We start from the raw sequence: 26,177 nt of genomic DNA, 5'->3' as shown, positions 1-26,177 counted from the left end.
ATATTGTCTCTGGTTATCTGGGCTAATGGTGGATACATCAATTTCGATAACTGTCTTGGCGTAAGAATCTGTGGTTCAGTCTGTTCGTCTGCCAGAACATAACGTGAGCTCGATACGACATTGAATTTAGCCCACTAAGAAACTTCTCTACGCGAATGTAACGCCGCCAGAGTGTGATCCTTCAGCAATCACAGCACAGCCCTATAACCCACCCCGATGCGGTAAGTGACAGTAGATTTAGGACTTCGGAACGTACTTACCAGGATTTGTCTGACCATTTGGTGGGCCCCGATGAGTTTCGGGAGCAGGCTATGCTTCTCACTGACACCTGACTGCTGCATTATTAATCATTTGCCTTTGAGATGAGGGTGATGCCACCAGGCAGCATGATAATTAAAGCCCTTCCATAGCAATAATAAATCTTATTATCTCAGATGACAAATTCAATTTTGGAAATTGGCTCGTGTGATAACTACTTGCAGTGTACTCCGTAGGCTGAAAACCTTCGCCTTTTCTTTTGAACAAGAACTCCTGATGGACTAAAAGACAGGGGGCATTTATGCTTAAATTTCTATCTCTGGCATATGCTACATACATCTAATAGACTACATTATGAATCCTCTCCTTGAACCCCCTTGTACCCTACTCTAAGCAGAAATATTCTTGCCTGGAACTGTGTTAAAATGTATTGATAATCTCCTACCTAGCCATGTTGCAAAGGATCGACTATCAGAGACCATGCTGCGTTTCATGGCGCGTGGCGCGGAGCTTCCGCTTATCCAAGTCCGTCCCACTTGCGATGGATGGCAGTCCAATGGCTGCTTGTGAACAATTTGCCCACATTTCTGCCAGTGGGTTAAGCTCTGGCTGTGAAAAGAGGGCGTTCCACTGTCTCATCCCTGTATCCGTAGAGCTTTGCATAATGTAACATGTGAGAAAAAGTTACTTCTTTTCTCCTGGCTGACTCTGCCCACTCTCAAGTTTCTGCCCTGCCGCAGCAAGTTGTTGTTCGGCAACCTCGTTCCTCACATCATCCTCCTTGGCCAACTTGACATTTCGGAAGAAGAACATCATCAAAAGTAGCGGAATAGATAGGGATAGAGATCCAATAGCGAGGGTCTGTTGTGTCATGCGATAACTCAGATTAATCGCATCACGAATCTCAGTGCCCAACTCATAGCTCTGTGCAACGACGATGGAGCGAAAGATTGCAGTGCTGTTGGCCTTGACTTCTTCGGGTAGATTTGCCGAGAGGCGGCGGGGAAGCAAAGTATTCCATAAGGCTCCTCCGATACTAGAGAGCATGTCAGATTATAGACTGGGAAGAAGGGAACTGTGTGAGACTTGCCTGTTACCAACATTGGCACCGAAACCAGAGGACGAAAGGAACATGGCAGTTGCAATACCAATCTCATGGTCTGGAACAGCGGCCTGCAAAGAGACCTGCAGTGGAACCTGTGCGAAACCACGGCCAAGGCCAAGCAGCACCTGTCCCGTGGTCAATGAAGCTTCATTTGCGACTCGAAGTCCGTCGATATTTGTGAAAAAGATGGGAAGCCCGTTGGCTAAAGCGACCATCAGGAATCCGAGGATGATGAATGGTTTAGTGTGCTTGACGAATCGAATAGCCAAGCCAATGACAAGACCACCAAGGTTCAAAGCGACACGTCGGGAATTGCTGGTAGGTAGTCAACACTTATGTGCTCTGCTGTGGGGATCAGGGTAACTTACTCAATACGAACGGCATGGCCGGGGGAATAGCCACCAGCAACCTGCAAGAAGCTAGATGCAAATGTTCGATACGTCGAGTCCGACATTGCAATCAAACATACCGAAGCGCAAGCGAGTATGACGTTGCGGTTCTTGATCATGCGGAAAGGCACAATTGGCTTCTTAGCATACCGGCCATCCCAGATCAAGAATGCAACAAATGTCAGGACACCAACGACCAACAAGACGATAGAAGATGGCTCGGTCCACTTCTCAGTGTTGCGTCTTCCGGTTATGGAAAGGGGAAGAAGCGTCATGGCTAGGCCCGCAAGTAATAAGAACGCTCCGACAATATCCAACTGGACATAGAGAACTTGTCGAGCTTGGACGATCCAAGAAGCACCTTTCGGTATCTCGGAGGCAGCTCGCAATGAGGTTCGCTTGCTGGCTATGCCCCTCTTTCGCGCTCTAAGACTCATAAAAACCATAACTGCGATAGTCGGCAGTGCACAAAATGGCATGATGGCAGCCCACATGCCAAAGCCCCAGCGCCATGAGGACTTGAGCAGCATATGCTCGCCGAGATATGTACCGGCGTATAAAGTCGGTATGGCAGCCAGTGATTCCGGGAGTGTAAAGAGGAAGCCTCTGTTGATCAGGGATGTCACCTCGGCAATGAAGATCTGCTCAGTAATGGTCCACCAGGTATCGCCAAACGATTCAAAAATTCCACCAGCCTAACGGCATCAGTCAATTCCAATCAAACGATGAGACACCGATCTCACTTACAAGATATGTCTCGACATTGCGGCACGCCGCATAAAGGACATTCGCCAGAGCCATGCTAATCGCGGCCCCAGCAAATCCCTGCGGTCGTCCAATATGCTGGTGCTCAGTTAGCCTCGGCTACTGAAACAAGCAGCACTAAGTATACTCACATCCGCTACCTTGGCCACGAGCGGATACGTGACAATGCGAACAATGCCATGAACGATATTTGCCGTAGCAATAAGCGAGTGACCTTGGAAATGGCTCGTCGCGTATGGATCATAAACACCAGCTGAAGAAGCCGCAAAGACCATGCTGAAGTTCATGACGAAAAGCCTGGAGTATCGAGTTAGCATTGCTATCCGCGGGGCCCGAGGTAGAAATTCACTCACCCGACGAACGCCAAGGTAAGCGGAAGCTTAGTCCAGAGCTTGCGCAGAGCTTCTGTCGGAGCTGAGACGGCATCTTGGTTGCTCTCCGAGTCAATTGCAGCACTGCTATTGCTTTGATCCAAAGGACCCTGGCCAGCAGGCGTGATCTCGCTCTTTTCTGCAGCCATTTTTGAAATTTTGCATTGACAAATCTTCATCTCGTAGCAGGGGACAGCATCTTCTTAAATCTGCATGAGTACGAGGGTTCCCCCATGCCAAGACGTGTCATCAGACCACCCAAGTTCATGCTAAACACGCAAATAGTCTAGATTGATAACCAGGACGTCTTGGCATTTTAAGCTTAACCTATCACAGTGTAGCAACGGTTGAGATTATCTTATCAGATTTTTAGTCTCAACATGGCTCTGAAAAGTTCTTGCTGCCTAGGTGGGCCTCTCCTTGGCTCTTTTGTATTGAGCTAATTTTGCAAGAGCAAATTCCTTGCATTAGTTTTTTGACATTCATGCATTCAACCAAACCTTGTGGAAAACCCTACACATAAACACTGATCAGATGGTGAACCATTCTGGGTGCCTCATTGACTGCATTCTTCTCGCAATCGAGAACATACGAGTTGGAAAGAATAAGAGAGACATCAGAGCCATCCTTGCTCTCGTGCCACTAGTAGTTAATTACTGTCTATTGGTTGAGCTCCCCTGTCAAACATGAATGAAGCTACATTCCTAGGCCGTGTTTTGAGGAATCTTTCATCCAGACCGCGATCCCTACTGGTGCCTCAATTGACGCTATAATAAGTAACCGTGATGGTATGACTCTGCCCCCTGATTGCCGAGGCAGAATATTACATGTGGTCATCGGAAAGCCAGAAGATGACTCTAGTCTTCGTTACGAACCCAAGTCTCGGCGACGCAGGGCGCTTCGGCCTCTTGACCCCGTAAAGAACCTTGACAACTTCCAGGAGCCAAGAATCTTCACAGTTGTTCTCCCATATCCACCCAGATATTTACTTCATCTCCTCCTACTTCTATCTTAGAGGGATAATGTGGAGCTGAAGACTCTACTCATCAAAAGCAACATAAAAAGCCTTCTCAATTCAGTCGAGGACTACTGCTACAAGGCTGTTAAACCCAGACATCAGCACGGTTAAACAGCTCCTACGATGATACATGTCTCACAGGGCTCGATAGACTCTGAAGTTGAGTGCATGGAGAACAATACACATATGAATTGACTTAAACATATCACTTTGATGACTGTGACCTCTACTGGAGCAATCTCCACCACTCGCACCTGCACAGTAGTACCTTCCAGGACAGATGTCATTGGAAGAATGGTTGCTGGGGTCAAGACTACTACGCTTCCCGATCTTATACCGACTCAGTCTGCTGAGTCGCCAGCCCTCATTGGCCTTCTAGTGTAGGCATCGTTGTTGTCAATCAGCTATATCAGTTAGTGAAGCGTCACCTCTTAACAAGCCTTTACTGATGCTTTAACAACCATTCGTTGTATCCTCATATACGGCCGGGTAAGTAATAAATGTTGTTGCTTATGAGCCACTACCAACTGCGCCCATCACGTCCTGTGGAGGTGTCATGGCTGCATCCACCACCGCCATGCCTCAGTCCGTTTCAGGCGATGCTGTGACCGCAGTGATTGTCGGGCCACAGTCATATGTAAAAACACCTCGATACAGAAGTGTTACACCTTATACTATGACAATCGAGAGTCCTGCTGGACCTCAGAACATTTTGAACGTGTTTCGTGACCTTCCCCAGCTGTAGACAACTATTGTTAACTATGGTACTTTCACTACACCTAAAACAATGCTGAGATTCATCTCCCGCCGTCACCCACAACAGTCACAAACTCCCTTCATGTATCACTACCCCTCCGGCAAAACCTTGTCGGACTCTCCTGCAGGTGATGTTATCACTGTGCTTTTTGTAATCTTCCGTAGTCCCATACAAGTGTCACAACCAGTGTTGGCAGTCTCACTGCATCTTCTGCCACAACATATAAACGGTCTGTTGGCTCTATTCGGGCATCGTTCTTGTTTCTTGGAGCCATCGCGAAGGGCTTAGAGTTTGGGGCTTAGCTACAGGTCAGCCGCACTTCTGAACTTTAATAACATTTAACTGTAACAACTAACACTAGCCCGCTTTAGGAAATTGCAACCATGCTAACTGTAACAGGAAGTAACAAACTGTAAAAGAGGGAGGTAATGAACTGAAACTAAATATTTACTCTAGAACAGATAAACAACGGCACAGATCATGAACAGTTGAACAACTCTGCTCTCTGGCTGGAATGAAAGCCTTACTGTGGTAATTTACACCTGCCTTCCTCCCTCGATCACGATCACTTCCTGATACTGACTAATCAAAATAGCAGATATAGGCTCAGTTCTTTTAGATAATCCTCTACCTTATAGCGGATTGCAGCCGTCACTTTATACATAAAGATATTATACAGAAGAAATTACTAATCAAATCTAGATTAAGGAGCAGCTTAGCCTTACAAGACTTCTCTCCAAGTCTTTCTATATGGCGATTCTTATTACTTTATTGGCTTTTGAATGTTTTGGGATGTAACATGAAAAACCAACCGACAGAATGTCAAGGCACTTTCAAAATCTTTGCCAGACTGGCTTATATTTTAGTTAAAGAATAGTCTCCCAAGCATGGAGGGCAAGTCCTGGGACAATTATCCAAAGCCAAAAACTGGAACCAACCAAAACATCTCAAGTGATATGTAAAGGTCAATATGTTGATCAGATAAAGATCAGCTAAGCCTTTTCCTTTCCTTAATAAGGGGTTAATATTATCAAAGTTGTCAACACTGGTTGGAAGAATGGTATTTAGAGTGTGTTGCCTCACTAACATAAGACCCAATATAGATATAACTTACCATCCTGATCGTTAGTCCTAATCTAGTATTAATTCCCCGCATCATCCTATCATGTACTAAAACAGCAATATCCAATTACGTCTTCCTAGCAACGTTCCCTTTGTCCGATATCGCCACTGTATGGGAAGTTGTATTGCCGTTCTGGACCGTTTGCACCAGTTCACCAGATAAGACCAAGGCTTGGCGTCGCTTAAACACAATCTCGATAACAATCTGGGGTAGCGAGGCAGGGAAATTGTACTCTACCAACGGGAAGGCTGGTGAAGCTTCCCAATTCAGTTTGGCATTGGCAATGTTGAAAAGGGGGGCAGATAAAGGCGCAGGTCTTTCGCCTGATAGCGGCTGCGCCGGAACTCCACCCTGATAGTGAGATTTGACGTATTGTAGTGCGCCCTCAGGTGCCAGGACATGTCTGAATGTGGCGTTGTCAATTACCATATAAACCACCATCTCCTTGTATGGACTAATTGACCCTCATCACTCATGTTGACTGTCAACTGTTCACAATAACACCATGGATAAGAAGCCCTCCGAAGATCTTGATCGGGTCGCCCCCCTTGACCGTGCCCCCTCGGTTAGCAGGGGGTCTATCGTCGACGCGGACGACAGGCGTCTTCGTGCCCAGGGACACAAAGCCGAACTCGAGAGATCTTTCTCCTGGTTGGGTGCACTTTCTCTGGCTTACAGGTTCGTTCCTTATGGTACCACATGATCCCATCTTAACACGCATTTCACGACAGTATATCGAACTCGTGGCTCACATACGCTTCGTCTTTCGGCCTCGTCCTCATCTACGGAGGCGGCGTCACTACTTTGTTTGCCCTCCTTATCGCCGCTGCCGCTCAGTGGATCGTCTTCCTCGGCTTGGCTGAACTATGCTCCGCGTTTCCGTCTTCTGGTGGACAATACCACTTTACGTATATTATCGCGTCGCCGAAAACGTGCAACTTTGGCGCCTATGTCACAGGGTCGATCAATATTCTTGCGTGGTGGATCACCACATGCTCGGGTCTGATCTATACAGCCATTTCTGCATTTGGGTGCGCTGCGGCATGGTTTCCTGATTTCGCACAACAGAGATATCAAGTCTATCTCTGCTATCTGGGTGTCACTGTGCTGTCACGTAAGCTACAGGGACATGTACTGAAAAGGCCTCTACTAACCTCTTATCTCTCGACAGTGATCCCGATTTATACGATCAAGCAGCGATATCTCGACTTCATGACCGAATCGACTACAGGCTTCTCCCTCATTGGAATGGTACTTAGCATTGCAGTATGCTTAGGCATGGCTGATGGAGATTACGCCCCGGGTACAATTATACTCGAGAACCGTGGCATCAGCGGCTGGAATACTGGTACAGGCTGGCTCCTTTCCATTGCTGCTGCCCTATACTGCTTCGCTGCAAATGGTGCTGTCACACATATCGCTGAGGAGCTGCCTAACCCAGGCCGGAAGCTTCCCCAGGTCCTGTCAGTTGATCGAGGCTTTGAGTGGAGATTTAAAACTAACTAAAATCTAGGAACATGAGCATGGCCATGGGTATTGTCATAGTTATCCCGTGGACCGTTGCTATGCTCTTTTGCATCAAGGACTTGTCCGCCGTCCAGAGCTCCTTTCTCCCAAGCTTTGAGGTCTTTTACCAAGCCACTGGGAGCAAGGCTGCTGCCACTGGTCTGCAAGCTTACCTAACGTTCCTTTACTATAGTAAGCCCCTAATCTCGGTACCGTGTAATGCTTTCTGACCAGGTTCTTAGCGTGCATCCCAAGCCAGTGGGTGACCTGCAGCCGCATCACCTGGGCATTTGCTCGCGACGTAAGTAAGGGCTTCATTGCAACAAGTAATGACTGACATTGGCCTACAGCAAGGACTTCCTTTCGCCGAATACTGGCAACATATTGATCCTAAGCGAGGTATTCCCTGGAGAACGACTCTCCTCTCTGCCGCATTCTGCGCTCTCTACGGCTTGATTTATGTCGCAAGCACAACAGCGTTCAACTCAATAATCAACGCAACCTGCCTTATGCTGAATCTTTCATACGTTATCCCCCAAGGAGTGTTACTTACACAAGGCCGCGATAAGTTGCCAAGACGTGCCTTCAGCCTTGGTAAACTTGGTTATGCAGTCAATCTGTACTCGGTCGTGTTTATGATTGTCATTGGTGTTGTGTTCTGCCTTCCGCAAACAAACCCAACAACTGCGGGCTCCATGAACTAGTAAGTAGTCCTTTAGGAAGTATTATCTTTTCAAGCTCGCATCTAATCCTCAACTTAAGCAATGCACCCGTCATTGTTGGTCTCTTCACGATCGTTTGCCTTCTATGGATTGAGCGACGATCTAAGTTCAATGGCCCTCACATCGACTGGGACTTACTCAACGAAGCTAACGAAGGGGAATAATGAATAACTCAGATTTCCGATGAACGGTCAATAGTGGAAATATGCATGATAAACGGGATCTTGTCCTAATTGAGACTTTCTCTTTCGATGTCGTGTTTATAGAGAACCATTACCAAACTTAATCTGCTCGGAAGTTTTTACATTTCGAATTTGGCCTCACCATGAGAACTCCTACACGGGAGGATTTCAAAGATTTCTCTAAACACTGGATGAAATTTTCCCCTCGCGCTATTCTTGATTAATACTCTATTTCATTTATCTTGATAGCAGACTTGGCGGTGCTGGGACAGGCAGGTCGCTGGCGGCTAAAGCTACTGAAAGGGGGCATTACTTACTACCTAATTAGGCAGTAATAAGTACAATGTTCAACTCTAGTCTGTAGTAGTAATGCCCTTCTTCTCCTCAGCCCTTGTAACATACTCCCTCCATTTCGGGTTAAGCATGTAGATAGGAATTCCAAGGACGAAAATAGCCCCAAAGATGCCAGCCAGTACCCCAAAGGTCCATGTGTAACCGCCGTGTTCGACCATATCCGTTAGTCCGTATGCAACACCAAACGAAACAATGTTCTTAGTTCCAATGACCATAACAAGAGCTGGTCCTGGGTGTTTTGGACTAGCCTCAGCCGCGAAAGTGGTTGTGACAATGAGGACACTGGTAAAAGTTACCTGGAAGAGCGTCCAGCTAACCAGGATACCCCAGTACGAGCCACTGCCTTCGAATGCTGCTGTGGCCATGAAACCATAAAGTAGGAGCATTGCGAATCCGAGGATAGCCACAGGCATCAAGACGATTAGTCTGTGCTCAGGCTTGTGGATGCCATGATTCCGTCTAGCCATCCATATAACAAAAGGTTCACCCAGCAAGGTACAATATGCAGCGCCGAGTAGGCCGCCGATAATACCGCCAAGATTGATGAGTCCAATGTCTTTTGGATTCCATCCATATTGCTGGAGAACCGCATCGTACGTAAGCGAAACATCCACTACGCAAGCGAGAGTGATTGAGCTGGCAAGAACAGTGAAGAGAATAGCGGGAGAAGTCATGCTCTGAGCCATGCGAATCAACGACAGCAGCATGATCTGTCCAGGCGCTTTATGGGAACTGCCCCACGGCTTCAGCATCTGACCATAACTTTTCAGCGGGACGTCAGCCTCATCTCCCCGCTGGTCCTCAATGCCATGGCGCTCGAGATACTCCTGAGCCTCACTGTCAGGAACGACATGCGTGACGCCAAAGTCGTCTGTCAACACAGCTCTTCCATCCAGACTGACAACTGGTCTCTGGAATCGAGTTTCAAAACCGAAGAGACAGGCTAGGACCAGGCCGGCGCCTACAAGTATAGCGAAAACCCAGTAGTACCATCGCCAGCCAAGAGCTGCAGCTTCATAACTGCTGGTCAAGCCCATCGTGCTGCTGAGGACATTCTGGACGGTCCAGTATAAGCCAAAGACACGCCCGCGCTCATGGAGGAAGGTAACTTCAGTAAGCATCAGCGGCAGCAGAGATTCAGAAGCACCGGTGGCGAGGCCTTGCATGACACGGCTTGCTAGATGGCCATCATAGCTGTTTTGGGCCGCTGAGCCTATCGTCGCGGCGAGAAGGACAACAGTCGAGATCAAGAAGACTGGACGTCGGCCATATGCTAATGCTACTGGGAGGATGATAAAATTGCCTGCTGAATGTTAATACATAACAATAAATTCTTTTCGTATAAGTTGATGTTAGCTTACCGAGACCAACACAAAGAGATGGCAGAGTAAGGAGAAATGCAATTTCAGACGGCCCATATCCCTGTGGACCGTAGAGTTGGAAGAAGATTCCCAAGATTGGTCCCAGGCCACCAATCAATGCCAGTCCCATGATAGCTATTGGAAACGTTAATCCAGGCCTTGAGATATCTAGGAATTCGTTTCGCTCTACTTACAGAACCAGCAACAGGTCACAATAACACCCCATTTCTTCCAGGACTTCCAGTTGAGCGGGTCATTGGGATTGTTGGAAGGAATCGGAAGCCGTCTAACATTCCCATGGGCATCTACGAGAAGGGCATTCCCTTCTACATGTCCTGATGATGCATTTGGACTTTTATCTGGTTCCTCGGTGTGCTCCGCGTATTCGTTTTTACCAGCCATAGCGTTCCCCGGCAGTTGGTTTACATAAAGACTTGGGAGTATGGGGGAGCCGCGTCTGGAGTGAAATCTCTAGGTAGCTTGGATAGTTGACAGGACATGGGACCTGGAAGATTCATAGTATATATGTGAGGCTGATGTAGGAGAAGCGGGGGAGAAAGTGGACAACCCGATGCTAGAATGCGGGGAAGCTCATTTCCACTTAACGAGATGTCATCAAGAACGAAAGGCTGGATCCGAAAATGACGGTTAATTTTTATTCGTATGGCTCACGAATCAATGAATATAACGGATCCGAACCGAATAACGGGCCGGGAAAGTGGAGCCGACAAAACAACCGAACAGCTTAAACTCTGAAAAACGCGGGGTATGATGATCTATGGTGGTTGTCAACAGATGTTCTGCATAATCCGGGGTCACTTTAAACGGTTTAATGTCAGTTCGGTTTGTAATGCTCTGATATCTGTCTGATCTGGTCTCGGCTCGGGAACGAGTAAAGCGCCTGATAGCGTAAGGGACAGATAGCTATATAATTCAAGGTCATGACATTTGATGGTGGCAATGATAGATAAACACAATCTTCACAACAGCCTTCTTTTGGAAATACTGCGAATATTCCCAGAAGGTTACAAATGGCTTCGCAAGACTCCAGTTCCACCCTCGAGGCGAGACTCGCTGCCGTGGAGAAGCTAGCACAGCGAGTAAGAGACGCAGGAGCACTCTTCAAAACCAATAATTAATCTTGCTAGGCCTACGATCGAGGAGAGGTAGAGAACGTATTCAGCAAGTATATGCATCTTCACAATGTGTTCCAGGATGAACAGATCAAGGCTCTATGGGTGAAGCGCGGTACCCCTGGAGTCCACGCGCAATACACCAACGTCGGAGTGTACACAGACTACGACAGCATCATGGCCTACCATAGCGGTCGACCCTCACCTCCCGGAAAATTGATCCTACACGAAACCACCACCCCATTGATCGAAGTTGCAGGTGACGGCGAAACTGCAAAGGGCTTTTGGTTAATGGCTGGAGTTGAAAGTGGCTTAGCTGACCCCAAGAACGTGGGGACCATGCCGGAGTTTCTCTATGAGCCTGAAGATAAGAACGTCGACGGGAAACGAGTCTGGACTCACTGGGTTTGGTGCCACTATGCTCTGGACTTTCTTAAGCAGGATGGACAGTGGAAGATCTGGCACTTCCGGTGTCTTGAAGTGACTCGCGCACCCTTTAGTGAGAATTGGATCACGTTTGCCAAGAAGAACCAGTTGGCGTTTGACAAGGTAAAGAACTTGCTTTTTGTTGAACTGTACTTCACGGTATCTGACAGTACAACAGGACCTTGCGTACTTCGGCAATGATGGCAAGGCTGTCTTCATGCCGACGCCAGATGCCAAGCCAGAAAAGGTCAGTTATGCGAATCTCGATTAGGTATGTCCGTGACTAATGATTCTTTCGTGATATCAGAAGGCAGATGTGTATGGCCCAAATCGAGCGCGACAATTGGATGTGCCACTCCCGTCAGCTTATGAAACGTTTTCTGAGACTCACGAATATTAATGTCAGTGCTTTTGTTACGTATACAGACAGTCCTTATTAACAGCCACCTTTCTCTACTTTGAAGCTTGTGAAGTCACTGCGGTATAAATACGCCCATATTTAGTATAAGGGATTTGTCATGTCTACCCCTTCCCCAATGATTAAATGTCTAGGCATAGATATAATAGGAACAGCTACAGACTGGATGCAGGTCTCACTCTCGCGTACTGTCTCGGGGTAAGCTGGGCGCAGGTTGATACGACATGCCTAATACGGTTAGATAAGGGAACAAGCAGTCTAGTCTAGCCTTGTAAGCACTGGAGGAATGAATCATGCCTTCAAGCGGAGCCAATAGATAGCCTTGGAGCTATCTCTTCAGCGCGCCGATCTTTCGGCGCCCGACCAAAGCCAGGCAAATTTTCAAGCCACCAGGATTGCACCGTTGAAATACTGAAACCTAGACAGCCCCATCTTCCCAGCTCTCAAACTTTCTCCGCTCACCGCTGAGCTGGGCCACTGCAGCTTTCACCACCGCCCAAATGCCACTCAATCAATCGCACGAGCGACCGAGATGTTCTCTGACTCTCAGCTAGAACGGCTGGCGCTGCTGGAGAGGGTCTTTTCGTCAATCAGCCTCGTGGCTGTATCGCTGATCTTCGTGACGTACGGGAGCATACCGAGGCTGCGCAATCCAAGAAATACGTTTATCGTGTTTGCAAGCATCGCGAATCTGGGCGCTAGCATTGGCACGGTTATTGCGCGCGATGGATTGGCTCGTGGTGAGGACTCGGCGCTTTGCAGGGCGCAAAGCTTCTTGGTACACATGCAAGTAATATCCGTGTCTCAGTAGCCACTCCGAGTACATCCTAACCTTAAATGCAGATTCATGCAGTCTGACGCGTGGTGGTCTCTCGGCATGTCGGTGAACACCTTCAGGATTGTCTTCTTCCAGTCGAATCCACACACATTTAATAAGTGGCTGTATTCTTTGATATGCTTTGGAGGGCCCTTCATCTCGGGTTTTACCCTTTTCTTCATCTCCACTCCGGCGCGTGGTCCTGTCTATGGAGCAACAACTGTAAGTCACAAATCAGTACAGGCTTCAACGATAAACTGACGTCTCGTCAGACCTGGTGTTGGATCCGAGAATCTTGGGTCAGCATACGACTCTTTACCTCATATCTCTTTGTATGGATCTGCATTGCCACGTCAATCGTTTTAAACACAGCGGTTGGCTTTCGTCTTTTTCGAGCGAGAAACAAAGCTCGAGGTATTTTGAACTCGCGCATTCAAACCACAGTAACCGATCACCAAACTGTATAGCAACTTTCCTTCAAGTGGTAATACAGCTTAGCTGACCAACAACAGGTAACAGAAACAAATACCGACACTGATGTCCAAGGATCCGAAGATGCACCCGTTACTGCCGTACGTGATACTCAGAAATCAACTCCCAATGCCACGACTGTGGACCCAATTCCTCCCAACCAAAAGCAACAATCCTCATCATCGAACCCCAGCAGCACCAAGTCCAAATTTTGGCTCAAAGACCCCATCAAACGGGCGTATCTATTCACAACCTTCATGTTTACACTCAGCGTCCTTGTGACGTGGGTCCCTGCGAGCATCACACGTATCCATAGTCTACTTAACCGTGATGTTCCATACTCATACCAAGTTGCCATAGCCGCCGTTATGCCCTTGCAAGGTCTCTGGAACGCTTTGATCTTTTTTACGACTAGCCGGGGCGTTATAAGGGATTCAATGCGGAATAAATGTGGTCGTTGGGTCTTTAAGCCTATAAAGAAAAATCAAGAGATAGTGAGAAGGGATGTTGCTGCAAGAGTAAGGGTCAGTGAGCATACTGACAGCACGGACTCAGGCAGTGATGTTGAGCTCCATCGCCTGGGGAGGTGATTATCATAATAAGTAAAAAGCTTATGCAACGGAAAAGGTCTCAATTCTTAATCTACCTGAGGAAGCAAGCTCTCTCGGTTAAGTCACATAATTCCTGTAATTACCAGCTACAGTGATTATATCGCGCACATCATTCACTCTAGAAGACTGCTCCAACATGTGGGCTTTTCTGCAGACCTATCATCGATTGGCCGCCTCGACGATGATGACATGATACGGATCTTTCCCAGCTATTGCCAATGACGACCTGGCCATGGCGCTAAAGGACACGTGCTCTTGACAGAGTTGTTCTTCTCGAAGATAGTGAAGTTTATAAATGCAAGTTTGCCACTGTTTCCAGGAATCTCCTGACAAAACGTATAGAGATAGGACCTTAGAGCAGAGGGAAGGTTGGCCAGGAGCGCAGAGACCTGGAAAACCCCCTGCACGCTTCGCAAGTACTGCTTGGTGTTGATTGGAAAATCGACATTGAGGCTCTTGCTATAGTGCCTTACGGCGCGGCGGACTCTTGGGCCCGTGAGAGCCCAGGCTCGATGATTGCAAAGTAAGACAACACTCGCTTCCCACAGCCAGATACACCCGCTCACAAAGTCAGCTATGTCGAGGAGGCTATCAAGGAACTCGAAAGAAACCCCAAGTACCACGATGAAATCAACAAGCTGGCCTCAGCTCATGTTCTCACCATGGACGTGGATGAGGAAGAAACGTTTGTTGCATGCGGAGCCAAGTTCACAAGCGATGGGAAGCTTGCTATAGTGTTCGGCGCCAACAGACTCGGTTCCAACACTGGCGACGCTTTCTGGCATAAGAACCTGGAGAAGGGTATTAGTCTGGCCCCTACTACGGACACACTGAGCTTCTATGCCCGCAAAGGCATCCGTGAGGACTACGAGCCAGACATTGCCGACGTACAGTCTGAGCTGAAGGATATCCTCCACAGGGACATTACTTTACACCCCCACTTCGAGGAGGTTTATGAGAAACTGAAGCAGACCAAGGACGGAACCGACTTTCATCAATACCTCGGTGCATTTATACTCAACTACTTCCGTGGCCTGGTCAGTACGTTGAAGTGGCGTAAATTCGACAGCGATGACATGCTGCAAGAGGCGTTGAATGAGGCTATGGAGAAGGGAGAAGTTCATTTTCGCATCCTTGATACAGTTGAGGGAAGCAGTGGAGAGGCAGCCATTGAAGATGGAATACTCTACTTGCAGGTGAGTTGACTTTGTCTATCAACGTCATGAATACATACTAATACCCGGCAGACATCCCCCGATAAGTGGGGATCAAACATTGACGACATCTCCAACAACATCATGGACCTACTTTAAGACATTTTAGAAAACAGGTTTCGGGCTCCTTATCTGGATCTGGGAACGGTTGTTGGGTAACTTCTAGTCTTGAAGGATGATGTAGATTCAGTGGCGAACCAGCCTGAATAGATGACAATACATTTTGATCTATTTGCAAAGATATGGGCTCCATCGGAAAATCCGGGCCAATTGTGATACTGTAATTGTGTATTAATAGATATCGTTGAAGACTTTTTTCTCTGCCTGTTTAATGAAATATCACTAGCCGTGAACTATTGCTGAGACTATTGGCGTTGGTCCCGGTCTGGTTTGTGAAAACGGCAAATTGTGGGTACCTCCTGATATTAGTCGATCTGACCGTTAAACTTGCCTCTAGTCTTTGGAGATGGCGATTCAGCTCATTTCGGATTTTCCGGAGTCGCTAATCGTCGATTGAGATCTCAATCTGTAAGGCCGTATCTATAAGAATGTCTCAGTTCAGCTTGATGATGTTTCGCTTCAATCCCAATCACTCAGGTCTTGATACTTCTTATCGCCATGCACATTTCTTCTCTTTTCTCTACAGCTTTGCTGTTTTCAACAGCTGTCGCGGCGCCACAGCCTGACTACTCTACAACGAGTGCGGCCAATCATGGCAAGGTTGCCAAGTATCAGAAGCAGTGTCCCTTCAGTATTCCTCATGTCAAACCCCACAGCCAACGATATGAGCACACGATAAACTTCCCCAAGGGATGCGAAAGTGGCAAGTTCATCAATTGGAAGACATACAAGGCCAATGGCGTCAATCTGGGTGCTTGGCTCGCAAAGGAAAAGACCCATGACCCCATCTGGTGGAATTCACTTGGCACCAAGGCCGCAGCTAGTATCGACGAATGGGGCTTGTGCCAGGCTCTTGGCAAACAATGTGGCCCAATCTTGGAGAAGCGCTACGAATCTTTTCTGAATACTTCTACCATCGATACGCTTGCCAAGGTCGGGGTCAATACCCTTCGCATCACTACCACTTACGCCGCTTGGGTCAAGGTTCCTGGATCCGCTTTCTATCACGGCAAGCAGCAGGAACATCTGCGAAAGATCACTCAATATGCCATTGAACGGTACAACATGCACATCATTATTGGACTTCACTCTCTACCCGGTGGTATCAACAACCTCGATATTGGCGAAGCTTTTGGGCATGATGGCTGGTTTTACAATTCTACCAATCTGGCTTGGAGCTACAAGGCTGTTGACAAGGTTCTGGACTTTGTTAAAGCCAGCGGCCACAAGAATGCCTTTACGATCGCCCCTCTTAACGAAGCCAGCGATAACCTGGCAGGCTTTGGCTCAGCAGCTGGTCTATCGGACAAAGCTACCAACTGGATTCTCACGTACATGAACGGTGTTTTCCAGCGTGTCGAAGCTGTAGACAAGCGTATCCCAGTCATGCTCCAAGATAACTTCAAAGGCGCGGCTTTCTGGTCTCCACTGTTCGACAAGAAGCGCAATCTCGTCATCGACTCACACGTCTACTACTTTGCCGCATCGGGTACCTATTCACAGTATGTCGCACCTGCTGTGTGCGGGCAAGCAAAGTACCTTGCCGAGGAGACCAAGTTTCCCGTGTTTGTTGGTGAATGGTCGCTGCAGACCATGTACAACAACACGTTGTCTGTGCCCAACCGCAAGACGATCTTCGATACTCAGCGATATGCGTGGCAGAAGTATGTCGCTGGTGGTGCTTTTTGGACCGCTGTGTCTTACTCCAATACGCCCGTGGATGGACAAGGTATCCAGAGGGACTACTGGAGTTATGTTGACTTGATCAGGGCTGGAGTTATTACTAAAGCTACGACTAAGAGCTATTGCTAAAGGGTTTTCATATGAATTGGTCGGAATTCTGGTTCTTTATTTACACATAACCTTCCTGTAAATACTTTATTTTTTATCGTACGTTTATATCATTCTTTCTACAATATCAATTTATAGTTCTATCCCTGTGATCTGGCATGTGTATATATCAAGCTGCCTGGGCACGAATCAACTGTCCGAGCCTTTAAACTCTTCATTCAAGTTCGCGCTGTCTCCCTGGCTATTCTCAGTTGAGCTGCCTTGACATGTTCGTGTCTACGTGCTCCTATTGCTTTCTACCAGAACACACCAAGCGCTAGCTCAATTATTGTCCACCATTCAAGAAATGGATTTCTCCACCTGTTATCCTTGGGCCAGTTGGTTATTTGGGGCTGAAGATTAAAAGCTCGGGTATGACGGTTCTTAGACTGTTTCATCTAAATCGAGCGCTCGGTAATGAACGGAGATAATAACTGTGGGGATTGTCTTGAGAATTACGTGATGTGGAAAAGGGTTACATGGCGTTATCTGCAGGTTATCAACTCTCCAGTGGTGGAAATATTAGCCCATTGTCTTATGACCACGGGAAGTGGGATTTGTCGGATATGTGTGCCGTTGCAACTAGCATGAAGACTTATCCGATACTCAATCTCGAGGTAATTGAGAATTCGAACGTGTCTGGACGAGTTGGACTTGAGAAACAGTTAATTGTTGCTGGAATATGCACTAAAACATCAAGATCTAGTCAGCTGAGAAAGAGACCGGCTTTGCTAAATAGTAAACAAACTATTGAACTTTAGATAAAGCTGTATTAAAGTCTAGATGCGATGACCTTTTCCTTAGTTCCTTTGACAGGTTAAGTGGTCCCTGACTGGCTCGGAGATGCCTAACTAATTACGCACCAATAACCGAATGCACTAGCTCAACAACTCCAACCTAACATTGTAAGCTTGTCACTTAGCTCACTCCTGAACAATCTGCCCTGTATCTAACGGATCGAAATGTTCGAGAATGGAAATGCGGAGCTGGCATCTTCCGGTCTAGCCTTGCTTGAAGTATCATACCGAAGCTAGTAGTGGATGGTCTAAACCACCATCATGGAACTATCTACATGCCAACAGGTTTAGTGGTTCTAGTCCGGTAGTGCTTGTAAGCCACATGCCGTGATCCGCCATCCATGTCAAGTAGTATATATAAGCGCGAGTGAATGTCCAAAGCAATAAAAATATTTAGTTCTGATTTCTCAACCACTTTACCATTTCATTCATATCACACAATGAGACTTGAAGTACTTTTCGCACCCGCATTTGCGGCTTTTGTTCGAGCTGCTGGTGTCACTGGCGCCGCTGAAGGCTTTGCCAAAGGTGTCACAGGTGGTGGCTCAGCCGCTGCTGTTACTCCCACGACAACCGCCCAGCTCGTGTCCTATCTCGGCGACTCTTCTGCCCGAGTTATCATTCTGGATCGAACCTTTGACTTCACTGGAACTGAGGGCACGACCAGCGCGACTGGCTGTGCCCCCTATGGCACTGCTTCAGCTTGTCAGCTTGCCATCAACAAGGATAACTGGTGCACCAATTACCAGCCTAACGCGCCCAAGGTTAGTGTCTATTTACCTCTCTGTTGTATCTGAAGCCCTTTTAACCTCTCAATCCTATCACAGGTCAGTGTCAAGTATGACAATGCTGCATTGAACCCTATTCTCGTGGGATCGAACAAGAGTCTCGTCGGTGTAGGAAGCAAGGGTATCATCAAGGGCAAGGGCCTATATATTGCAAAGGGTGCCAAGAATGTCATTATCCAGAACATTCAGATCACCAACCTTAACCCTCAGTACGTCTGGGGAGGTGATGCCATTGCCCTTGATAACACCGATCTTGTTTGGATTGATCATGTTACTACGTCGCTTATTGGCCGACAACACATTGTTCTTGGCAACAACCCAAGTAACCGAGTGACTATCTCGAACCACAAGCTCGACGGTGCTACGTCTTGGTCAGCCACATGCAACGGCTACCACTATTGGGGCTTTTACTTTACAGGATCTGCTGATGTACGCCCTGTTCCCATGTCTTGTTCAACAAGATAATTCCCTTTAACCTTTTTGACAATTTACTTACTTGAATAGACCGTTACTTTCAAGAACAACTACATTTACAAGACCTCTGGCCGTGCCCCCAAGGTCGGCGGAAACACCCTTCTCCACGCTGTCAACAACTACTGGTACGATAACGCCGGACACGCCTTCGAAATCGGTGCTGGCGGCCAGGTCGTTGCTGAGGGCAACATCTTCCAGAACGTTGCTACACCACTTGAGGCATCAAGCTTCGCTGGTAAGCTCTTCTCAAGCCCCAGCACCTCCGCCAATGCCGTCTGCTCCTCCTACCTCGGCCATGTATGCCAAGTCAACGGCTTCGGAAGTTCTGGCACTCTCTCAGGCAGCGACACCGATTTCCTGGTCAACTTCAGTGGTAAGAATGTTGCCTCTGCTGCCGCTTATTCCAGTATCACCGGTCTCTCGTCGAGCGCTGGCTTTGGTACCATTTAGACTTTTGGAAGTTAGGAAGGCTGGGGATTGAAGTGAGGCTTTTAAGAGCCCGAGAATAGTTTAGCATGTACATAGTGCTCAATTAAATGTCAGTTGGTTGCTGTAGTTTACTGCGGTTGATCGGTTTCTACCAAATCAGAGCGAGACAATACAGTATGGTATTTTAATCTTGAAACAGTCAAAGGTCCTGTTCTCTTGTGCAGATGCAAACTTCTGTCATACAAATCCTATTCTTAGTCATAAACCTACATCCCCGATATCGCAAGTGTGGTCATAACTCCCATTGTTAGCAGGAGCATGGCACAACTGCGTTTATTCAACCTGTTTGCTGAATTCTCTTTAGTATCATCGTCTCCACCAGCTTTGGTGAAATCCGCTTCCTGATGAATAAGTGCCACTGCTGGAACTCTTGATACAATAGGGCTACCTCCCTTCATTTCCCCTGTCTGCATATCTCGTGTAAATGTAGACAGAGGAATAGGTCCTGTGTATTTCCTGACCTCATGGCCACTTATGGTGCTTGTCAATGGTACCACGGTTTCCGGGAAAGCGAACCCGCAGATCTTCGAATATCCATATGAAGACACGTCACCAAGTACCGAGTAGCAATTTCCACTAAAGTCGAGTTTGTAGTCGCTGAGTTGATTAGCAAAACGCCAGCCTCGAAAGATATTGGAAAGCTAACCTTGGGCAACAAACGGCTAGTGTCTCCGAGGGTTCCAATACCTCATTCCAGACACTTGACGGATTTGCAGGGAATGGCCGACCTAGCTCCCATTTCTTAATCACGGGTTCTGATTCCGTCATGGTAAGAGCCCCGGATATCTGCGCAGCGCTACCCGTCCCTTGCACGTATTTCCCCACGGTTGTCCAGTTGGAGGGGCAGTATAGACCTGGTGAGTAGTAATGGTAAAACCCAATATCAAAGGTCTTTGAAAATGATGCCGTGATAAGGTGATCATACTGATCTCCGGATGGTATGCATTTCCCATACAGCTGCATTGTGCAGGTAGGGTTAGCCCAGTGATATTCAGGTTTGTCGCTCTCCGCACCAAAGTAAAGGTGATTTGTTTCAGTGGCGCATGATGCTGGTGCCGTATGGGTTGTTGTTAGCGGCCCAAAGTTAGTTATCCAAGCCTGAGAGATATAGGTTGCGGTAGGCATCTTGTTGACAGATTCGAAAGATTTCTAAGTAGAAATGCTTACAATATAGCGAAGCAAGTTAGGTATTCCTAACAATAGCATTAGATGCTCAAATACTGGCACAATGGCAAGTTAAGTATTTGGGTCTCCAAGGACACTGGAACTTGGAACGCAATGTGGCGCATTACCTACTGCTGAATGTGGCCGACTGGTTATCTTTTTGGGGGCCAAACAGCACTCGGCATCAAAAGGACTACTGATACCTGCTGTATTCGGTCTAGGTTGGTGTGGCACAGTCGAGAATAGCAAGCTGCGCCGCTGGAATCAGGTTTTAAAGCCGAGAATGTCATTCATGTGATCTAACCATTGCTCTGTGCTGTGTTTAAACAAGGATTAAGCTTAAACAGCTGGCAGTGGTTGGTTCGGTGGCTGATGCAAGTCAATCAATCAACGCTCTTAAGCTCAAGAGGTTGGTCGTCAGGCAAGTTATTTTGCGGACAACCGCTGACGTTGTCTTTATCCTTACTTGAAGTTTCCATCTAACGTAGGTATCTCCTGCCTCTCCTCCAGCCTATCGCGTATTCTAATCAGTATTCCATATAAGATCAAATGCCTGCGTGGGTAATGGGAGCTTGGGTCAGGTCAGTGAGATACTTACCAGACACATTACTAAAGCCGCATTTAAAATGTATTATCAGACCACCAAGAGGATTGATATCAAAAGAGAAGTTTTTATTGGCCGGTTGAGTATATCGCACGTACGGCCGTCTGGCCAGGCTTCAGGTTAAATCTTCCAGACACCCGGAAAAACTCCTCGCCTGATGACCATGGTAACCGTTTTGCAACCGTTTTGCTTGCATTGGGGGTGAGGAATTTGATAGGTGCTACTGAAGTGATAAAGCTATTGCATAACCCGGTTATGCGTGGTTGGTACGTTGCTTTAGTGTGCTCTTGAGAGCACCATTCTGGGTTGAGAGACTCAACGGCTCATGCTTATATCACCCGCCTTACCTCGCTATAGTTATTGATATGACATCACTTTTACAAGGAACATCCCATTAAAGGTAAGAAATTTTTAAAACGAGGTGTCTGTCAGTTCTTCATGAATTCCCTATGTCATATCATTTCATAGACTTTCTGGTAACACCATAACCATTTCGGATTACATCCCAGAAGTGCCTACACCTAAACTGCTCATCCTCAGGGGGCAGAAGTCCTCTACACTTGGAGCATTGTGCTCCGTTGTGGACATGACTTGATGGACGTGCGTCCTAAGATGGAGTGTCCTTGTCCGTAATTAGTCACCCCTATGCGACACAACCACTTCCATTCCCGCGCACTTCAATGTTAGTCGTCTCGGACAGTTGGAATTTGTTCGTTTTTTATAGGGGGAGCGAATCGCTTTTGTTTCTATCCGCGCACCGAGCTATTCCCGTTCGCCTATTCTGGTCCACTCCGAAACAACAAGTCATGGTAGTCTAGTTTGTTTCGGATATTATCTCCACCAACCATCGAACGTGCATTGATCAACGAATTGGGCGTCGATCTTCGGGCATTTGTCCGCCAATTACAATAGACATTTGTTTTGCTATTTAATGTTTTGCGTTGACATATAAAGATGTCGAGATGCCAAGTAAACTAGTCACCGATTGATCTAATCAGCCAAATATCAAACTCTCAACATGCCTTCTTCCAACCAGATCCTTTCCGTGCTCGCGGCCATCGCCGTCGCCACTGCCAACGCCGCTATGGGCCCTGCCTTTAGCACTGGTCCCGTTGGCTCTGGCTCCTGGATCCGCGAGGCCACTTCAACTCTTGTCCTTCCCGACGTTCCCCAGGGTTCTACTGGTGTTGCCTCTCTTTGGGTTGGAATGGGCACCGATAAGGGTGACTTGATCCAGTCGATTGCAGATAACTGGCAGTCCGACGAGTGGAGTATCTTCGCTTACACTCTCACCAAGACTGGAGATAACTCTCAACTGCCCGTTCAGGACGAGCACCAGACTCCCGCCAAGAAGGGTGATCGTGTTACCATGCACTGTAAGAAGCACTTGACGCCGAACTATAAGGGCTGAACTGACCGCCTGCCATAGACAAGTATGATGCTTCCACTCAGGAGTACGTCCAGTATGTCTCCATCAACGGCAAGCAAGTCTCTACTCTCTCCACCTCCAAGGGCCACGAAGCCATGGGCTTTGGCAGCTCTGTGGAGTGCGGCGCCTCGGACTGTGGAACCATTGGTGCTCACCGTAAGTCGTAAAAAGTAACCCAATTATGACTTCATACTAACAGAACACTTCAGAGTGGATTGACACCAAGATCATCCTTGATACTGCCGACCCCAACTACATCCAGACCTTTGGAAAGGGCGAGGGCGTTACTGGCGGCGAGATGACTACTAGCGACGGTGGCAAGACCTGGGTTATTAGTGATGTTAACATCCCATCGTATACATTTTAAGTGTCTTAGTATTATATGTGATCTATAAATACCTCTTAACAGTTACCATATCCCGTATATGTGACAAAGCATCTTAGCGCCAGTAATTCATAATAGCTTCATCTATGCAAGAATCAGCGCTGGTTTCTGAGAAAAAGTGGAATAATTGGCGAGTAGTCGTTATGTAAGTATGCATGGCTTCTTCTTCCAATAGAACAATTGGTTGGTGCATTTCCTGCAAAATCAGCCGCACAAGGCTGGCGCTTACGCAACACGACCAGAGCAAAGAAATCACTCCGCTTCTTTGCTAGATCTTGAAATGGTGTGTGATAGTATTCAAAACTTCATTTAGCCCTTTGATTCCTCAACCTGCATAATGGTACGGCCCTTTCCTGAGAGGATGCTCTATCGCTGACATGTTAGCATATAGCCACTCCACCAGCTGCATCCGGACCCGAAGTCAGCTTCGGGTTATGCCTCTCCGAGGATAGAGTAAGTAATGAGCCGGGCAGTATTGATCACACTAACTCTGCCAGCATCATCGCCGTCCATGGCCTTGGTCCGCCAGCGAAAGGTGAGAAGAAACACGCCTTCGACACGTGGAGAACTCAGTCGGGTCAAAAGGGCCGTCTCTGGCTACAGAAAGATCTTCCAGATCATATTTCTGATTGTCGGATCTTCTTATATCAGTACAACACGACTGCGGCATATGGTCGAGGCCTCGACGAATTTCGGAGCAAGGCGGATAATCTCCTCGAAGTCATCAACATTAAGAGGAGAGATTGTCCCGAAAGACCAATTCTGCTACTTGGCCATAGCATGGGGGGCTTATTGATCAAACAAGCCCTGATCAACGCCCATAGCAACCCAGGATACAGTGCCATTAAAGATAATACCACTGGCATAGTCTTTTTTGGAACACCATATGAGCCCAATACTCAGAAACTTGGTGAAATAGGCACGGCAATCGCCAGAGAAGTAGATCATGAGACCCGATCTGGTTTGGTTGAGTCGATGCAGACTGGAAGCATCTTCTCCGAGCTCGAATCATGGAGGCACCAGGCGCTTCAGTATAGTACTGTCTCTTTTTGGGGATCATCCGATTCCGTAGGTTACCTGAGCTCAATCTCATGGTATATGCTTACATGTGCTTATCTCAGATTGTCTGTCGCAAGTCCGTTAGTCCTGAATTGCCTGGAAACGTATGGAAGATTGTCGAGCTAGACGCCAACCACAGAGGGCTCTGCAAGTTTGGCAACTCTGATAAAGACCAGCACAACTTGAAACTCGTGGTTGAGAACATCAAGCGCCTCTACCAATTGGCGATCGAGAAGCCCGAGTCCTATCGTGCTTCTTACCCAGATACGTCTGGTGTTCAGACGCCCCGCACTTCAGAATATAGCCAGGACATACATCATGACATATTGGAGGAGATCCAACGTGTCGCATTGAGTACGGCCAATGAGACAGAGTAAGTTTTGGTATTTGATGTTACAGTTGAACTATTAGCTGAGTAATGAATGTAGGCAGCTGGTAATGACACCGAGTCAAGAGAGCCAACTCCAAGACGACGAACTATGTGTTCAAGACTCTTTGCAAGCTACGTTCGACCACTCTGCTACCAAGGATCTTACTGGATCATCCGTGCAAGAACTTCTCGTCGCGGACACTAAGGTAATAGAGTCACTGGCCCAAGACAAGCTTTATTCCCAAATTCCCTTTGAGTTGCTCGTTGTGTGAGTTACTCCCCACGCCTCCGCCCTTAAAGCCTTCTGACGCCCTGTCCCGCAAGACCTGAGCCTATCTTACAAGGTCTTCGGTATCTCAATTGCCAGATGCCCACCAATGTACAAGAGGCAGTACTTACTGCCCTCGCACTGTATCCTCATCGGAACGTGATCGCCAGTAACCCTCCAGGAACTGGCAGAACCACAGCGCTAGCGATCGCTCTCCTGTCACGCATAGACTACCTTTCGACCACTCAGCCCCAGGCATTAGTAATAGTGCCAACTCCCTCACTGGTACGCCAGACGGAAAAGTGCATCAAAGAGATAGGCAGATTTTGCGAGGGCCTTGTTACAGAAACTATCACTGTGGCGAGCAAGCCAACCGCAAAGGCTGAGGCAAATGTGATTATTGCTACACCTGGTTAGTCTTTTGGACTGTATTCGTCGTCGCCACGTCGAGACGTCTCAGGTGAGGTTCCTTATTATTGATGACGTCGATTATCTTGTGGATTCTCAAGGATTAGGGCAGCAATGCATGACAGTCGCCAGAGCGTCGCCACAAACTATCCAATTTCTACTCTTTTCCGATCAATCAACATCGACCTCGGGGTATATAAATAATATGCTCAAGTCCAATACTTGGGAGAACCACGAGCTGAAGGTGATCGAGCTTGGTACCAACAAGATCGCTCATCTGTTATTCAGATGCAGTGGGGAGCGGGAGAAGCTGGATATCATTTGCAAACTTCCTGGTGTTGTGACGATAAGTATGTTGATCATATTTGTTGAAGTTAGTGGCCTAGCTCTATTTCTCACGACGTAAAATTAACTCAGTGTCTTACAGAGGAGGGCTTCTGCGCAGAACATACATCTTGTACTCACAAATAAAGGCCACGCCGTGACGAACCTGTTCGATGCAACTGACGATGGCGGGATGCAAAGGCTGTTGGAGAAGTTCGTGACTGGGCAGGCCAAGGTTCTCATTACAAAGGACTGCAAGACCCGGGGTGTTAATCTTCCCTCTAGCTCCATGGTCATCAACTACGATGTCCCGGATGCCGACGCTTACCGGTACAATCGTCAGGCTAGTCGTGCTGGCAAAGCTGGGCGCTTTGGGTTCGCAGTGAATCTTGTAAGCATCTTCACTCACTTGCAACCTCTCAGTGCTTCAATCTTCGTGAGCTTAAATCAAACGACTGGGATGCCGTTGAGGATTTCTTGAGAGACTTCTAATGATCCACGATCTTCTACACTCCATACATTCATTGTATTCAGCCGCTTCTGCCACAGTTCGCAGTAATAATTTTATCTGCAGCTTATGAATAACTGAATAACTACTTTCATAACAAATAGTCAATTCTTCAGAGACATCAATTCTCAGCTCTAGCGCGACCCATTTTAGACTGGC

At 47.4% G+C, this 26,177-nt stretch overlaps 11 protein-coding genes across 11 annotated transcripts; 8 read left to right on the top strand and 3 right to left on the bottom strand.

Moving 5' to 3' along the window:
* Positions 1–942: 942 nt before the first annotated feature.
* Positions 943–3,037, bottom strand: FPRO_03773 (uncharacterized protein; the record flags this gene model as incomplete). The annotated part of the gene is made up of 6 exons (XM_031225978.1): positions 943–1,286; positions 1,356–1,678; positions 1,732–2,447; positions 2,500–2,595; positions 2,649–2,814; positions 2,871–3,037. 6 exons carry the CDS (start codon positions 3,035–3,037, stop codon positions 943–945), a joined length of 1,812 nt encoding a protein of 603 aa, XP_031076560.1.
* Positions 3,038–6,291: 3,254 nt separating this feature from the next.
* FPRO_03774 (uncharacterized protein) lies at positions 6,292–8,178 on the top strand (the record flags this gene model as incomplete). The annotated part of the gene is made up of 7 exons (XM_031225977.1): positions 6,292–6,464; positions 6,518–6,900; positions 6,958–7,249; positions 7,300–7,484; positions 7,535–7,593; positions 7,643–7,995; positions 8,055–8,178. The coding sequence occupies 7 exons, from the start codon at positions 6,292–6,294 to the stop codon at positions 8,176–8,178; spliced, it is 1,569 nt and encodes a 522-aa protein (XP_031076559.1).
* A 371-nt stretch (positions 8,179–8,549) lies between these two features.
* On the bottom strand, positions 8,550–10,313 carry FPRO_03775 (uncharacterized protein; the record flags this gene model as incomplete). Its single annotated transcript, XM_031225976.1, has 3 exons — positions 8,550–9,853; positions 9,912–10,046; positions 10,106–10,313. 3 exons carry the CDS (start codon positions 10,311–10,313, stop codon positions 8,550–8,552), a joined length of 1,647 nt encoding a protein of 548 aa, XP_031076558.1.
* A 629-nt stretch (positions 10,314–10,942) lies between these two features.
* FPRO_03776 (uncharacterized protein) lies at positions 10,943–11,870 on the top strand (the record flags this gene model as incomplete). The annotated part of the gene is made up of 4 exons (XM_031225975.1): positions 10,943–11,011; positions 11,060–11,593; positions 11,649–11,717; positions 11,778–11,870. The coding sequence occupies 4 exons, from the start codon at positions 10,943–10,945 to the stop codon at positions 11,868–11,870; spliced, it is 765 nt and encodes a 254-aa protein (XP_031076557.1).
* An 895-nt stretch (positions 11,871–12,765) lies between these two features.
* FPRO_03777 (uncharacterized protein) lies at positions 12,766–13,766 on the top strand (the record flags this gene model as incomplete). Its single annotated transcript, XM_031225974.1, has 3 exons — positions 12,766–12,927; positions 12,978–13,166; positions 13,218–13,766. 3 exons carry the CDS (start codon positions 12,766–12,768, stop codon positions 13,764–13,766), a joined length of 900 nt encoding a protein of 299 aa, XP_031076556.1.
* A 683-nt stretch (positions 13,767–14,449) lies between these two features.
* Positions 14,450–15,100, top strand: FPRO_03778 (uncharacterized protein; the record flags this gene model as incomplete). Its single annotated transcript, XM_031225972.1, has 2 exons — positions 14,450–14,983; positions 15,035–15,100. The coding sequence occupies 2 exons, from the start codon at positions 14,450–14,452 to the stop codon at positions 15,098–15,100; spliced, it is 600 nt and encodes a 199-aa protein (XP_031076555.1).
* Positions 15,101–15,619: 519 nt separating this feature from the next.
* On the top strand, positions 15,620–16,933 carry FPRO_03779 (uncharacterized protein; the record flags this gene model as incomplete). The annotated part of the gene is made up of 1 exon (XM_031225971.1): positions 15,620–16,933. The coding sequence occupies one exon, from the start codon at positions 15,620–15,622 to the stop codon at positions 16,931–16,933; it is 1,314 nt and encodes a 437-aa protein (XP_031076554.1).
* Positions 16,934–18,188: 1,255 nt separating this feature from the next.
* FPRO_03780 (putative pectin lyase precursor) lies at positions 18,189–19,460 on the top strand (the record flags this gene model as incomplete). The annotated part of the gene is made up of 3 exons (XM_031225970.1): positions 18,189–18,512; positions 18,576–18,965; positions 19,041–19,460. The coding sequence occupies 3 exons, from the start codon at positions 18,189–18,191 to the stop codon at positions 19,458–19,460; spliced, it is 1,134 nt and encodes a 377-aa protein (XP_031076553.1).
* Positions 19,461–19,705: 245 nt separating this feature from the next.
* Positions 19,706–20,624, bottom strand: FPRO_03781 (uncharacterized protein; the record flags this gene model as incomplete). The annotated part of the gene is made up of 2 exons (XM_031225969.1): positions 19,706–20,096; positions 20,146–20,624. The coding sequence occupies 2 exons, from the start codon at positions 20,622–20,624 to the stop codon at positions 19,706–19,708; spliced, it is 870 nt and encodes a 289-aa protein (XP_031076552.1).
* Positions 20,625–22,285: 1,661 nt separating this feature from the next.
* FPRO_03782 (uncharacterized protein) lies at positions 22,286–23,063 on the top strand (the record flags this gene model as incomplete). Its single annotated transcript, XM_031225968.1, has 3 exons — positions 22,286–22,643; positions 22,697–22,852; positions 22,906–23,063. The coding sequence occupies 3 exons, from the start codon at positions 22,286–22,288 to the stop codon at positions 23,061–23,063; spliced, it is 672 nt and encodes a 223-aa protein (XP_031076551.1).
* A 1,124-nt stretch (positions 23,064–24,187) lies between these two features.
* Positions 24,188–26,099, top strand: FPRO_03783 (uncharacterized protein; the record flags this gene model as incomplete). Its single annotated transcript, XM_031225967.1, has 6 exons — positions 24,188–24,513; positions 24,569–24,778; positions 25,196–25,238; positions 25,401–25,536; positions 25,660–25,901; positions 26,085–26,099. 6 exons carry the CDS (start codon positions 24,188–24,190, stop codon positions 26,097–26,099), a joined length of 972 nt encoding a protein of 323 aa, XP_031076550.1.
* Positions 26,100–26,177: the final 78 nt, after the last annotated feature.

Source organism: Fusarium proliferatum, assembly GCF_900067095.1.
Source record: "Fusarium proliferatum ET1 genome assembly, contig: FPRO_scaffold002, whole genome shotgun sequence".
Lineage (NCBI taxonomy): Eukaryota > Fungi > Ascomycota > Sordariomycetes > Hypocreales > Nectriaceae > Fusarium > Fusarium proliferatum.
This window is presented reverse-complemented; position numbering and strand designations above follow the sequence as displayed.